Consider the following 15558-nt stretch of genomic DNA (forward strand, 5'->3'; position numbering starts at 1 on the left):
CAGCTTAGCAAATTAAGAAGTTTTCAGTTGCATATGGAGTTACAACTGAATGTTGTATTTTTTGGAAAATAAATTATATTTTACATATCTGTTAAGAGTCTCAGAATGAATGATTAAAACAAACCTATAAAATTATTTCAGTATATATGTTACTCTGTGGACAATATTTTGTACCAAATTATTCCCTAAATTTTAAACTTCTTTAAAATATTGTTTTGTAAAAAAATGTATTTATTAATGTCTATCTTGAAATCAGAAGGATTCATCCTATTGTACTTAAAAACTGTTAACTGTTGAAACAACATTCAGCAAACAACTTCCTTACCCTCCGAGTGGACCAAGGCATAACTTCACTTTGACTTTGTACTGGACAATGATCCCAAGATTCTCCTTTTGTGCTGGATCGGTTATGCTATAAAAATGTACTTTATTAAAACCATGGCATTTCATGCCCAAATTACAATAAACTACTTCAAAAACCAAAATTAAATGCAGGAAAATTTCTAAAGAAATATGTACGAATGAAACATATATAACTTACAAATATTAAACATTATATACATACAATAACACCCCACCTTTATGAACTCTTACAGATTGAAAGAATTGTTTACTTCCGATTCTGTAAAAGATGGATAACGATAGCGAATGAGGCTGCATGGTGCAGACAATAAACGAGGCTACATGATGCACACTGCAATATTGTGCAAGGAGTAAAAGTATGAAGCTAGTTTTCTTAACATCTTTCTCAGTCATGAATCTACAGCGTGACCCGCTTTATTTGGTTTTTGTCGTAAAATATCTGAAAATTAATAATATTTAAAATGGTTGGTGAAGAATGAAAATTAAGTGCTGATAGTGTGAGTGCAAAAATCCATTTTTCATTTTAAACAAAAGTGGCTATAACAAAGAGATTTAAAAAAGGTGGAGAAAATGGTCAATGTTGCACTTTCAAATAGTATTAATCCTTTGATGATTGGAACTATTCTTAAAATGATTAGAACACACTTAAGAACAAAAAATCCCGTACTTGAACATGCCAAATGTGCAGTGCTGATGCAAAGCAAAAGTTATTAGTTCAAAAAGAAGTATAGTGATGAGGAGATGAAAACACACTTTTTAGAGTGAATAGAGCACCAAACTCAAAACTGTGTGCCTCTCAGTCTTGCTCTCTCAAGAAAATGTGAAGTCTGTATTTGAACACATAAAAATAAAATACAGTTCAACTTCGGCTGATGGAACTTTCACTGCCTGTCATGGCTGATTTAATACAGTGGTCTCTAACTGGTGGCCAACAGGCTGGAGAAGCAAATAAGCCCAGTTCACATGCAATGCTAATTCGCACAGCTGCCGTTAGCAAGAGGAGAAAAAGGAGACATGAAAGAGTTTCGTTTTTAGGACCCATTCAGAAGACCACCGTCTTCATTCCCTTTACACCTAAGCCTCTGTGAATACTCACGTCTCCGAATTGGCAGATTTCTAATACTGTTTACACATTTTTAACGTTGTTTACTGTTGTTAATTTTGTAATCTGTACTTTCGCATTTGGTACCTGAACTTTCATAATGGTTCCTGAAAAATATATACTTTTTAATTATTATTATTATAAGCTGTTATTTAGTTCACTCTTGGAGCTTGTCGCTATGGTTAAAAGATGGTCATGGATTTTTAAACTGCTTGGATAAGATATAGAACTCAAACTTTGTACATACACTGCTTGTGGATGTGGTGTAATGCTTTTGATTTTTAGAGGATTAGATTTTTTCAAATATAAAGTTAAAACGAATTTTTCCAAATATTAACAAATAAACTGAGAATCTCAGAATATTATAGTTTGCACCATAACACAATGTGGAGGAAAAAAAATTAAATGAAATTTTTAGCGTAATTTTTTAAAAATATTTTGGGAGAATTTTTGAAAATCGTTCATATTTTTAGACTTTTTGACGCCCATTAATTATAAAATTTCATATCTAAAAATATATTGGTTACAAACTTCCGACATTTTCACAGCTTATAAAACAAAGTTTTCACATTTAAAAAAATGATAAAGGAAATTAACTGGATGATTTTTTTTTTTTACTTTTTTGGAAGATATGCAATGAAGCAGAATGGGAAATATTGGTTCTTCTTGGGCATCAATTCGAAACATCGGTTTCAAAGTAATAATCTCATTATACCACACTATTTTTATGACATTTATACTATATAAGTTGTTATTGTTGCCAGTTGTTAATTCAGCGTGAGATTAGAGATATTTCTGAGTTCACTTTCTCTTAAGATGCGTTTTGCATTCCAATGTGTTTAACGTTCTTATTATATTGAAGCATAACTACTGATTATACTTAGTGATATTCTAAACACTTGTACGAGTATTTCTGTGGAAAATTCCAGAACTTTGAAGTGTTTCTGTTGATAAAATAAATTTAATTAAGCTATCATCGGATTTGAGTGCAATGACAATCATTTACGAACTATTATCAATCTATTACAAACCCATATGCAAGCAACAATATTATAATTAATTAATGTATTAAAATTGTTTTGAACGTGTTTTACAAAACAAAAACAGGTAAAGAAAAATTCTGCTTGCGTTTTCAGTAATAAAATTTTAAAGATTTGAAATGATTAAATATCTATATAGACAGTTTGTATTCTTTAAACTGCAAATGCAAACTGAGAAACCTTTTGCATTTTTTTCAATAAATCTTTTTACTTAAAGTCCTAAAACATATACAGGTATAGACTAAATTATTTATTATTTTTACTGCTTATTTAAAATTATATACTTTATTGAAACAAGGATGGGTTTTGCAAAATACTGAAAAGAAAAATTATTTGAAATGAAAATGTGACTGATATATTTGTTTTTTTTAAAGATTTTAGATAAAAGAGTATTTTTATTTTTTTTCTCAGAAACTAATTCATTAATTGCAAAATCATTCCTTGAAGTGATTAAGGACACTCTAATAAAAATAATCAAAAAAAATGGGGGGAGACATTGAAAATTGTAGGAGAAGAAAGACATTTTAATAGTAAAATTTTTCTTCAAAAATTTAAATTAAAAAAATTACTAGCATAAACTTTTTTTCAGCTTAAAATCATTTTGTTTCACAAAACCATTTAATAATATTCATAAAAAGTAGACGGAAATGCTTAATTTTTTTAAAAAAAAATCATTGAAAAGGTACCGAGTCCCTTGTCGCGTTGATGTCGATATGCACTCGTCTTTAGTTTTAGTTTGAACAACATTTCTGGAATACCTAGCATCAGATAACCTTGTCTGCATTTGTCTATAATTTCTGTATCTTGTACAGTTCTATCTAATTTTTTTTGGGGGGGTGCTATCATATACCCAGACATCTATCAGCGCGATTATTTTGCTGACAGTCCAGCCAGCAGTAACTAAAATTAAGTGAACCTCGCAGTATAGTACGGGAAATCTCCCCATTTGCCCTGCTCCCGAGAGGTAAGGAACATTGAACCAAGTTCTACCTCCAATTCGGCGCTGCAGTTAATGCTTGTTCCATGTGAATGGGACACGTTGGAAGAACCGGTTTTCGCTACCGGTCGAATCTGCTCTTGTGAACGGGGCTAAACACAGAGCCAGTGAATACATTTCCCCCAAATTAATTAGCATTATTATGGCAAGAATTTGAAGAAAGATATACATCGAATTTTACTTATTTTCATAACCATCAAAAATGAATGTGTTTAATACCATAAAAATCTACAGATGGAGCTAATTAATTTACACTGTGATATAAATCTTATGCAGATTTTCTTTAACTTTTTTCACACTTTTCAAAAGATAAATACCCACTATTTGAACATGTTAAAAATATCTGAAATAAATGTTTGTTAAAAATTTAATATCTAGTAATTAATACCTTTGAATTGCAAAGTGTAGCAAAACGAAAGTTCTTGTGGATACCAACTTTTAGATTTCAGTCAGAAATAGGAATTTCTTGGCATCATTGTTATTGCTATTTATGTACGTTTTGATAAATACCTAATAAGTAAAGTTTTAAATTTAGCAATAAAATTTGTTTTGCTTAAAAAGTAAAGTTTCACTTTGCTTCTCCCCCCCAAATTGCCCTCTTAGCTGCTTTCAGAGAATGCATTTGCCCTGCACTAATTTGAGGTCGAGACCCTGGGTCTAATAAATTTTTTAAAAATGCTCGTTGTCATCAAGTTGCAATAATTGGAGAGGAAGTGCTGATATGACTGCCAATGAAAAATTAAAAAAAAAAAAAAAAAAAAAAAAAAAAAAAAAAAAAAAAACACTAAATTATTGATGCTGGTATCTGTACTGCACAGCAAATAATTAATGTGGACAAGATAGGTCTTCTTCGTCTACAAGATAGGATTTGTCTACAAGATAGGAAAAGAAAGAGAGATGACTGACTGATGTAGATTTTCTCTTCTTTGCAAGAGAAAAATCTACATCAGTCAAGATGGGGGAAAAACATGGCTTCAGTTTAAAACAGCAGAGGTTTTGGGTGCGTATAATTATGGCACATGAGGGCTATGTGCCTACAGGAAGGGATGCCTCCATGAAAGACAATCTAAGGAAAAGTGGCTCACATCCATGTTACACATGTTGAAAACCATGAAAATACCCATGCAGCCAGCCTGTTCTGGAATTAAACCTAGGCCGAACTACTAGTATTCTGTTACTTTACCACTCAACCATTGGTGGGCACAGCAGCAAAGGATAAACATACTCTTGCTGGAAGATAATGCTGCTGGAGACTTTCAACATGAAGCCCTCATTAGCCCTGCATTGCTAACCCTAGGGCACTGAAAAACATAAATAAAAGTTCCCTTCCTGTTACATGAATGAGTAATTGGAAAGCTTGGGTGATGCTAGCTATTTTTGAGGACTTGTTCATTTGCCACATCATCCCAGAGGTGGAAAATGTACTGTCAGAAGAAAGGAATTCCCTTCAAGATTCTCGTGATTATATATAATGCACCTGGCCATCTACAACAGTTAGATGATTTCCATCCTGATGTTACACCTGTGTTCGTTAAAGCTGTGTTTTTTCAATAACACTGTGGTACATTAGCTATATTTACTACAATACAGCTAATGGACAATTTAAAAAAAATTATTATTATTATTATTTAAAAAATTATTATTATTATTGCATTATTGACAATTTAAAAAAAATATTATGCATGCCGTATGTACTCCCAGTCACTTAAAAGACATTGGAGAAAAACCTAATGTCCTTTTACAGCACTCTTGGAAGAACTGCAATATTTATAATTGTGTTCAGAACATCCACCATGAGGAGATGTAAATATAGAGTCTAGAAAAACATGTGCCCCTAGCTTGTTCATAAATAACTTGGATTTAATCAAGAATGAAAGGGAAAAAAGTCCTTGTCTCCTCGATATCAGTAGGCAACTTAATTTAAACTTGCAGGAAGAAAATTTCAAAGAACTGTTCGATTCACATGGAAAAAGAAGAACTGAGTAACCAAGATGTGATGCATCTTGAAAAGCAACAGAGAGAAGAGGTGAAAAGGTATGCCACAGTTAAAAATTTTGACACAAAGTCAATGAGATTAGTGTTTTCCAAGTCTGAAGAAAACCTCACTAAAAGGTTTGCATCTGCAGTGACCAATGCTATACAGTGCTATCATTATACACACTTTTGCAAAAAAATCGAAGCACCATGAAGGATGTGGTTGTTTTGGATGAAATTGAATATGTGTATAACTCATACACAGATAATGAAATGAGGTCATGGTACCTGTTCACAGCTCACAATCACCCACTGAGTGTTCAAATTAGTAGTTGGTCGAACCACCCCTGGCAGCAATGCATGCTTGAATTTGTCGAGGCAAGGAGTGGTAGAGGTTTCTAAGTCATTTTGCGACACATTCTTCCAGGCATTCATGAGTTGTCGCTCCAGATCAGTGATATTTTGTGGTGCCCAAATCTGGCAGCCTACCATGTCCCAGACATGCTCGATTGGTGAAAGGTCTGGTGACCTTGCTGGCCAAGGAAGAGTACCAATCCCACGGAGACAGTCCAGAGATATGTGAGTGATATGTGGCTGTGGCCTGGCATTATCTTGTTGGGGGTAATGCAACCTGCTGCAGGATGGTATCAACATATCATTGAGCTAGTAAAGATGTACGAAAGATGACTAAAGATGACCTGCTGTCATAAGAAATAGCGCCCCACACCATCATACCATGGGTAATGACTGTGTGCCTTTGTAAAACAAGGGCTGATTGGGACTGCTGGCCCCGTCTTCTGCAGACACAGACGTCATCTCCTTCAAGAGTGAAGCGTGATTCATCGCTGTACACTATTTGATGCCAGTCTGATGGCAGCCATGAAGATCGGCTGTGACACCACTCCAGATGACTCTACCGATGTTGTGGGGTCAAAGGCAAACGTCTTAAAGGCCACTGTGAGCATAACCCCACCTCAGACAAGCACCGTGAGATGGTGGATGGTACCACGGGAGGTATAGACGTGGCTGTAATGCGTTGAATAGTTGACAATGATACCGTTGGGACAGCTCAGGCCTGGCGAACAAACATCCTATCTTGCCTCGCATTTGTGCTCCTTGGCTTTCCAGAGCCTTCATTTCGTCGGCAGTTTCCTTGTAGCTATCATTGCTGCCAATATATTTGCACAGCAGTGTCTGTACACTGCAGGTGGCGGCCTATTTCTCGGTATGACCAGCCAGTTTCACACAACCCTAAATGCGACCATATTCAAAGTTGTTTAGTTGTCTGTAAGGTCTTCGGTGTTATCAAATTGCATCTTTAGTTGCTTCTTTATGGAATTACAATGGAAGCAACAAAAAAAGATAAATTTTCCCACTCTGTTACTGGTTTTATGCTTTACAAATTGCACACTAGAAATGCGCACTATGATCACAATATCTGTTCATTTGCCTTGAAATTTGATCATTTGCAAATTTGATCAAGATGTTTTTGCATACCAAATTTCGTCACGATCGCAAAAGTCCTTCTTGCTGCTTCAATTTTTTTTTCAAAAGAGTGTATTTATGAAAAATGGAAACAAAATGTGTTCAGAGAGTTTAGACACTTATTCACTCAAGACAGTTCAAAAATCGGTGCTGCTTGCCCATTTAACATGCAAACTCCTTCCAACTCTTAAACAGCCTCCTTATCACAAATGTCTCTTTTACTTGTCAATAAGTCTTCCAAGGGTGAGCCAGATGTTGATTCTCCCCAAAGCATGTAAAGATCTACAAGCTTCATCATCACCCCTCCATACATGCCTCGAAGAAAAGGTACATACTATATACATCAAGTAATTCCTAATTATTTTTTATTTATAATGCATTATTTATTTGTTTTAATATTTTTAATCGTTTATTTGACAGCATTCATACCTCTTGTCTTATGAAGACTGCAATAAGATATGCATAGCATATAATTTTATGAACAAATTCATGGTACGAATGATAGTTCAGAACATAACTCCATGTGCGTGCAAACTATAAAAATAGTGTATATACAAGTATGATGGTAGGATGCTGATGATGTTAAAGATAATCATCATGGAGTAACGGAGCTTGACACACAAAGATAACAACAGTTGTTGCAGCCAGCTGACATTTCTTTTACTTAATACAGACACAGATTAATTGGCCCAATAAATTCACCTGTCCTTTAATAAATTTTCACATTTTTATGAAGTATCTAAAGCAAGAAAGGCAACAGCAAAGGATTCAATATTTTCCTGAGCATCTGATGCGAAATAAATTTTCATGAGATTCTGCAATAAATAAAAATAAGGTTCTTGATGATTTGCTATAAAACAGTAATGGAATGCTTTTCCTAAACATTTGATTTTAAGCAAATTATATCTACATTTGGAGTGGCAATTTGCCCCCCCCTTTTTGGTGCATATCTTTTAGTTCATTATTGACTGAGAAAAAGCACATGAAAGAAAAGGACTGAAAGCTTTGTGAAAAATTTTTTTAGGGAAACCTGCTTATATACATATAATATAGAAGGAGAATCACAATAGCACCCAAGCAATCACTCCATTTGCAAGGATCTGAATCCAGGTTCCACTACCATTGTACAGTAATCCATTTAGTTACAGAAAAGCACACATAGCTTTTGAGTGATGATTTAGATCAGAAAATAAATGCTTTATTCAAGAAAAACAGACTAGTCTGGTTCACTTCCAATGGATGCAATATGAGGTAGCTTGATTATTCTTAAAAGTTACTAATAATTTGTTGGGAAAAAAGAAACCTTGTCACTATGAAGCCTGATGTAAGAAACCATGAACTTTGATGCTAAAAATACCAGCATATTAATAATCAGCTGCAAAGAGACCACAGAACATGCTGAACATGAATTGTAATAGTTACCATCAACTTTTGAAAAATTTTAATTTTGATTCCCAATACAATTTATTAATAAATAAAATAGTGTCCAATATTTGAAAATCGGTGAATATACCAACATTTTGCATATATTATATCTGGTTAGTAGGTACGTTGATTATTGTATAAAGTTCTCAAAATTACCAGCCTTCAAAGGATCATTTAGTAGAGACCATATTTTCACGGCAGGAAGAATGAAAAATAAACTGCATCCTTAGTTGGGATTTGTGCTGCAGATCTTCCTGTTGTGAACTATATGTACAAACTACTTACACTACAATAACATTTAGAACCTTTAATGTAGGCCATTCAATAGCTAAATCACATATTCAGGAAATATTGGGGCAATCAAAGCCTGAATGCAAATTTGTTCACTTTTGTCATATTCTGTCAAACTTCTGAAAGTTACCACAGTATTTCCAGGCATAGAAAAACTGGCTTTATCTGTTATGATGATGACAGACTGGATACTGACCGATAGGCAAGTTCGAAAATATACAATCTTCAATTTTTCTTAAATGGTATAAAAATATGCACACTGCGCAAAAAAAGGGGGGGTGACAGTTCTATATCTCCCATTTTACTGGGCCGATTCAAGAAATTCACATTACGTTTTTCATGTCTCGAAAGCGCGACTTAGGATATATATTAGATTTATTCAGTACAAAATACAAAATCCGGACCGAAATTATATGGAATGATCTAAAATCCGGACCTCAAAACCAACTCCACCAATTTTTCTGGTAGGCTTTATGCATGCACATTTGATTCCCCCTTCCATGCATAATAAAACATCTGGAGAGTCCAGATTCCTAATTTCACTTCGACACTAAATAAAATACCTTGTTATTGAAGAAACAATCATCTTAGCATAAATATGCACAATCAGTAATTTGGCTCCGTTGCTGCATATCTGCTTGGCACACATCTCAAACTGAAACATTCTACACAGATACATCGTTGATCTGACGCCAACCTGGCGAATCATTATTTATTATACTTTTCTTTCATCACCTCATGTTTATCAACACATGACAACTTGAATAATGACTCATGTAGCGATGCCTAAACAATTTTTTTATGTTAGTAATTGAATAACAAAGGAGTATAGTAACCTTATATGTTGACATTAGGCTTGGCAATGATTACAGATTTTAGTTAAATGCACTGAAACATGCTGACAAGGAAAAATTTAACAAAAATTTTTCCATATGGTAAAAATAGATTTTGTTGATGATACTTATAGACCCAAAGATTACATTTAGGGGTATTTGAATAACGGATGACTGATTTGTTATTCACATAAACCTAGAACCAGCACCAGGGTTCGTAAGGTGGCATCTGGGTCACAGAAGTTAGGAGCCACACAGACTGCATCAGACGGTGATATATCTAGAGCACCAGCCCTCAGTAAGGTTTACCATATATGGTGGGAATTTATTTATTCAGAACTCTGATAAGCCTTAAGCATATGCAAGAAATAGACATAAGTATAATAAATTACGAAACTAATGCAATTCAAGTGCACAACAGAAGCAAGATAAAATTGACCAGGACAACTTGTCGTTAGTAACCAAGCTCATGATGCATAGCCCAATATGTATAGCGTACGATAGCTAAATTTGATGATGATAGCTGCGCATTTTAAAGGTTTTCTGATATCGCAAAACAAAGGTGAAATTTTACAATTAAAGGATTTTGTAAAGAAATGTGGAAAAGCGGTAATAAATGAAGATAATATAAAAGAAGTTTTTCATTGTAATGACAGTGCTTCTCAATCAATTAATGAATGGCAAAATCTGCAGTATGGTTTTAGATCCAGAAAATACTGATAGTGAAGAAAGTGACAGAGAAGTTACTGGAAACGAAAAAAAAATCGATTGACAAGTTAGCCGAAATTCTCGAAACGGCAGTTACAGGACTTCAACAATGTAACTAAACAAGAGATTATGTCTGTCTACAAAATTAAACAGAAAGCATTAGCACAAAAGAATGAAGCAACTTAAACAACTTACAAAATGAAAGAAATGTTTAATAAGGTAAACAAATAAATATTAAGCTTTTTTTGTAAATTTTGATACCCTATTTAGATCATAAATACTTCATAATTCCATTAATCGTGATTTCATATTTTTAATTTTATAATTTCTACATGCCATCTTACTAGATTTAAACTGATGATCTACTACTATCTTGAAAAATCCCAAATCCAGAATCGCCGAAGTCCCGACATGTCTGGATTTCGGACTTTGTACTGTACATAGTATTCTTCTAACATAGGTTTTCTTTGACACAAAATGGGTCTTTTCAGAAATAACATACCAATTTTTTTTTTCCATGTTTCATTTCTAGACTCAAATTATGCCTAATATTAAATTTTGTAAAATTTGGTGTGAAATTTACAGAGAAATTCAAAATTTAGCTTGCCGCATTTCTTTCAGTCTGCCCCAAGAACACTTGGCGAACTTCTTAATATATGGCAACCTATTTTCCTTTCCCTTTTATTGTTCAGCAACGGGAAAAAAGTCACACTATTTCTACCTTTTTTACATTGTGCATGAGTGGGGGGGAGTCACATCATTCCTACTTTCAAATAATTTTAACAAAGTACATAAACTGCATTACATGTTATTATCTCTTTCAACAAATATGACAAATTTCAAAATGCACCAATATATAAAGTCATGTATATCTTCGGAAATTTTGAATAAAAAGCTCTCATTTTTTGCAGGTATACTTCGAAATACATCTACCTTAAGATGATGATAAAAATTATCCGGAATGATCTATAATCCGGACCTCAAAGCCACAAAGTTTTTTTTTGTATGCTTTACGCATCCACGTTTAATGTATAACGGACAGTATAAGCTAGCCTAAAATTATCTTAACTGATTCTAAGGCATTTCAGTTAATGCTGCAGATTGCGCTGTTTCTTAGTCTTCTAATTGGATCCGGCTTATTATTTTTTGCAGACCGTTAGAGCAATTTTATAAAAATTAAGCTTGAACTTCCGAGTATGTCAAAAAGAGTTTCCAATTCTTCAGCTGCCAAAGGATCTACAAAGCGAAAACATGTTTCGATGTCCATCAAACAAAATGTGCAATTGCTGCAAAAAATGAATAAAGGCATATCTGTCTCAAAATTATGCAAGGAGTATGACATTGGAAAGTGAACTGCATATGACATAAGCAAAATAAATAAATAAATAAATAAAAATAAAAGGGAACAATGCCCAATCATCAATCAATTAACAGACGGCAAAATCTGTAGTATGGTTCTAGATCCAGTAAATACCACTTCCAATAGTGAAGAAAATGACAGAGAGGTTATTGAAAACAAAAGTATTTCGATTGACAAGTTAGTCGGTATTCTCGACACAGCAGTTACAGGACTTGAACAGTGGAACTTTATAACTGAACAAGAAATTATGTTTGTTTATAGAATTAAAGAGAAAGTATTAGCACAAAAAATGAAGCAACTTAAACAACTTACATTGAAGGAAATGTTTAATAAAGTAAACAAATAAATATTAAGCTTTTTTTTTTTTTTTTTTGTAAATTCTGATACCATTTAGATCATAATTGCTCTTATGGTTTCATATTTTTAATTTTATAATTTCTGCATGCCATCTTACCAGATTTAAATTCATCTATAATCCGGAAAAAACCCTAATCCGGAATCACTGAAGTCTCAACGAGTCCGGATTACGGACTTTGTACTGTATATGAAAAGCCATGAAATTACCCATGCAGCTAGCCTGTTTGTCAGCAGGCTAGCTACATGGTTAATTTCAACAATTAGGCATGCTGGCTTTAAAGAACCTGTTTATGATAGAACAAAAATTGCATTAGGAGATGAAATGAAAACTATCTAATTAAATATCTAAGGCACACTGGCTGTAAAGGTTGTTTATGATAGAACAAAAGTTGCACTAGGAGATGTAATGAAAATTATCTATTTAATTATTTTTACTATCTGTTAAATTCTACTGCAAATCTAAAATGAATATCCATCTTCTAGCTGGTTTAGAAGTGATGCAACTAATAATATTTTGAAAACAATTTTGAAGATTAACTGACATGTAGTAACCTCTTTGCAAATGCGGGTGTTACATCATCAACACATTGCATGTATGGAAAATCCCACTCTGCAAAGTTAGCTTTCTATGAAAAAAAAGGGGTTAGGTATAGTTCAGATTTAGAAAGCGGGTATTATGTACGCAAACTTAAATATTACTGCAATTTGAAGAAAATGAATCAATTTTTAATTGAAAGGAAGTCTATCACTACCTAATAAATAAGTAGGTAAACAATACAATCATTTTTTTAAATAGCTGGTGATTTTTGCTTGGAACAATGTCTGACACAGCTCAATAAACATTTTCCGGTAAGAAATGCAAATTTTTTCAACAACTGTCATACAGTGTCTTTCTTTATTTGGGTCAATGGCCATTACAAAATCGAACAGTCCCTGTGATTTTTAACAATTCATTTAGCTTCTTGCATGTTAAAGGCTCTTGATTTTCTTCACTATCATTGCTTTCATTTTAGGCTGGTGTTTAAAGATCATCCAATTCTCTATTTGTTATGATTATCATATTTGCCTGATTCTTTAATTTCTTCCAGTTCCATATCCTTTGCCACATACTGCTTTCGCAAGTTGTACAATTTCTTAGGCTTCACATTCAATCTATGGTCAACATCCTTTAAAATAGTTGACAAATTATGGCCAGTGTTGATGGTAGCAAACATTTATTTGTTGATGAATTTACTTGTTCCCATGCTAGTTTAATCATTTCTATGCATTGTCTTTTACTGAATTGTTTCCAAAATGCTATTAGAGTGGTGTGGTGTGGGTTTTTTTTTTTTTTTTTTTTTTTTTTTTTTTTTTTTTTGGGTTGTTGTTGTTGTTGTTGTTTGTCTAGTGCTTTATTTGCATAAATGTAAGCATTTCTGACATAATAGGCTTTGAAGGTTTTTATGATTCTTTGATCCAGTAATTGGATTAAGAAAGTGGTGTTCGGTGAAAGGAATAAAACCTTTTATATTTGGGTGCAATGTTGTGAGTACCAAGTTCCAGAACACCTGTAAAATCAGTGCCACGTTCTGGAACATTACGATGAATTAGCAGAATTTTAAAGCTCAGGTTTGTTGCTTTAAGTGATGTCTGACTTCTTCATTAAATGAATTTTTAAATCAGTCATTAGATAGCATATTGAGAACTATCACAATGCAGCCAATGCTCTGCAGGATATCACGTACAATCAAAATTCTTGAGCAGGACAAATTAAATGGAGACAATTAAGATAACATGTATACACAAAATTGCATTTGGAAAGGGTTTATTGCAATGCCCTGATATTCTAGGTATACATAAAAACTGTGTGTGCACTGCTCATCTCACAATTTCCCATGGTTATAACAAAACAATCGGACAGCCATTGAAATTACTAACAGAAAGCTACTGCAAAGTATATAGCAAACTCAGTTCCTTTTCTACACATGACATACAGTAAGTGGCCTGCACATTCACAATTTGTAATCTTTGAGATTAAGTAAAACTTTATTGCTTCTCTTTCCCACAGATAGCTAAGTGGTTTTTCTATCATTTAAAGTAATTTTACACCAAATTAAAAATGCAGTTTCATTCATGTTGAATTACTCTGCATTACATATGGAGAAAGCTGCATGAAAAATTGCATAAAATTGCATGCATAATTAGTAGTAGCATTCATAATAAATTTACATGCTGTAAATTGCAACATACATGAAGTTTTTCCTAAACACATGAAAAAAAAAAGACATGCATTTTTAAATAGTTTAAAAATAGCAATTACATATATTTACAAAACTGCATACATACATAGTTGAAGAGGCAAGATTTGTGTCCTCATGTTTGAGTTGCCCATCCAACGCAAGTCCACGCTTATCTTTATTATTGGCTAGTAAAGGTCGCAGGTAATAAACTTTTGAAAGTGTGAAACCAGGTCCTACAGGACAACCATCTCTGAAAGAATAATCGATATAGCAGGAATTATTTTTATGTTCTTTTTTTTAACTCTTCCAAACAAAATAAATTTTCATAAGATTTTTTTTACTGCCACCTCACTATATTTCAGAAAGATTAACAGAAAAGCCAGCAAATGCCTTTCAGTATTACTTTTGAGTTTACTTATGTTTAAAATAGGTAAATAATTTATTTATCCATTTTATTTTTCAAGAAACTATCAAAAAATGCATTTTCAAATGTTCTAACAATCTACCAGTTCGAAATTACAAGTAACATACTAGAATGAAACATTTTTTGAGTAAATGACAATTACTAAATAATTTTAAAAAAGAACATAAGCAATAGGCGAAACTTACTCGCTTTCAATCTCAGCAACTGTACACTTATATTGTGCTGTAGAAAATAAACATATATCTGCAAACTGGCGCACTGAGACTTTAATTTTTTTCACAGTCCTATTTGAATTATTGGCTATATGCACATTTACAGCAATATCTTCACCATGATGATATAACTAAAAATCAAAATACTAACTAAATTATAATTCTAGAAACTGAAAGAATCACATAATTCCAAATGAAATTTTAATGAATATCAGCTAACTTTTACAATTCAGATTAATATGGATACTGATTAAAAATTACTGAGGTTTGGATTTCAGAGTTCACTACATGGAATAAAAATATAACTCTAGAATAAATGCAACACATTAACATGAAAACTAACATAGAAAACATACAATGTGATAATTTTACTCTTGCTTTTACCCACAACTGTGCATTGAAATCCTAAAACACATGCATTTACTTTACCTTCTATGGATGTCTTACAACCATCAAAATTAAAACCACAATAGATACATACACTCTTCATAAATACTAATTCAAGAGAGTTTAAGATCTATTAAAACTTTAATGTTTGAGTATTTAAAAGTAAAAGCAATCAGAGTATAGGATGAACAAACACACAGTTGAAAAAGATAACTAATTTTTTTTGGAGGAAAAAATTATGCATTCCTTCTAAATGCCTATACAGATAAACTTCTAATTCAATACTTATAAATTTTGATATGAATTCTTCAAAACTTCATTAATTTGTTTCTAGCAGAGTGTCTAATTGTTTCATTTCATACTACAGCTAATCAAATCCTT

The 15558-nt window shown here is 32.9% G+C and overlaps 1 protein-coding gene across 2 annotated transcripts in view; it reads right to left on the minus strand.

The window, feature by feature from the left end:
- The window catches only part of krz (beta-arrestin protein kurtz), a 121654-nt gene that overhangs the window by 17505 nt on the left and 88591 nt on the right, over positions 1-15558 (minus strand). For both annotated transcript variants that reach the window (XM_085809071.1, XM_085809072.1), the window contains exons 8-10: positions 14764-14921; positions 14261-14404; positions 326-412 (exon numbers count right to left, since the gene is read on the minus strand). In XM_085809071.1, coding sequence (XP_085665197.1) covers positions 326-412; positions 14261-14404; positions 14764-14921 — 389 coding nt within the window. The remainder of the gene's footprint in view (positions 1-325; positions 413-14260; positions 14405-14763; positions 14922-15558) is intronic.

Source organism: Stegodyphus dumicola, chromosome X2 (assembly GCF_044657685.1).
Source record: "Stegodyphus dumicola isolate Sdum_Otavi_A_Nest chromosome X2, ASM4465768v1".
In the NCBI taxonomy this organism is placed as follows: domain Eukaryota; kingdom Metazoa; phylum Arthropoda; class Arachnida; order Araneae; family Eresidae; genus Stegodyphus; species Stegodyphus dumicola.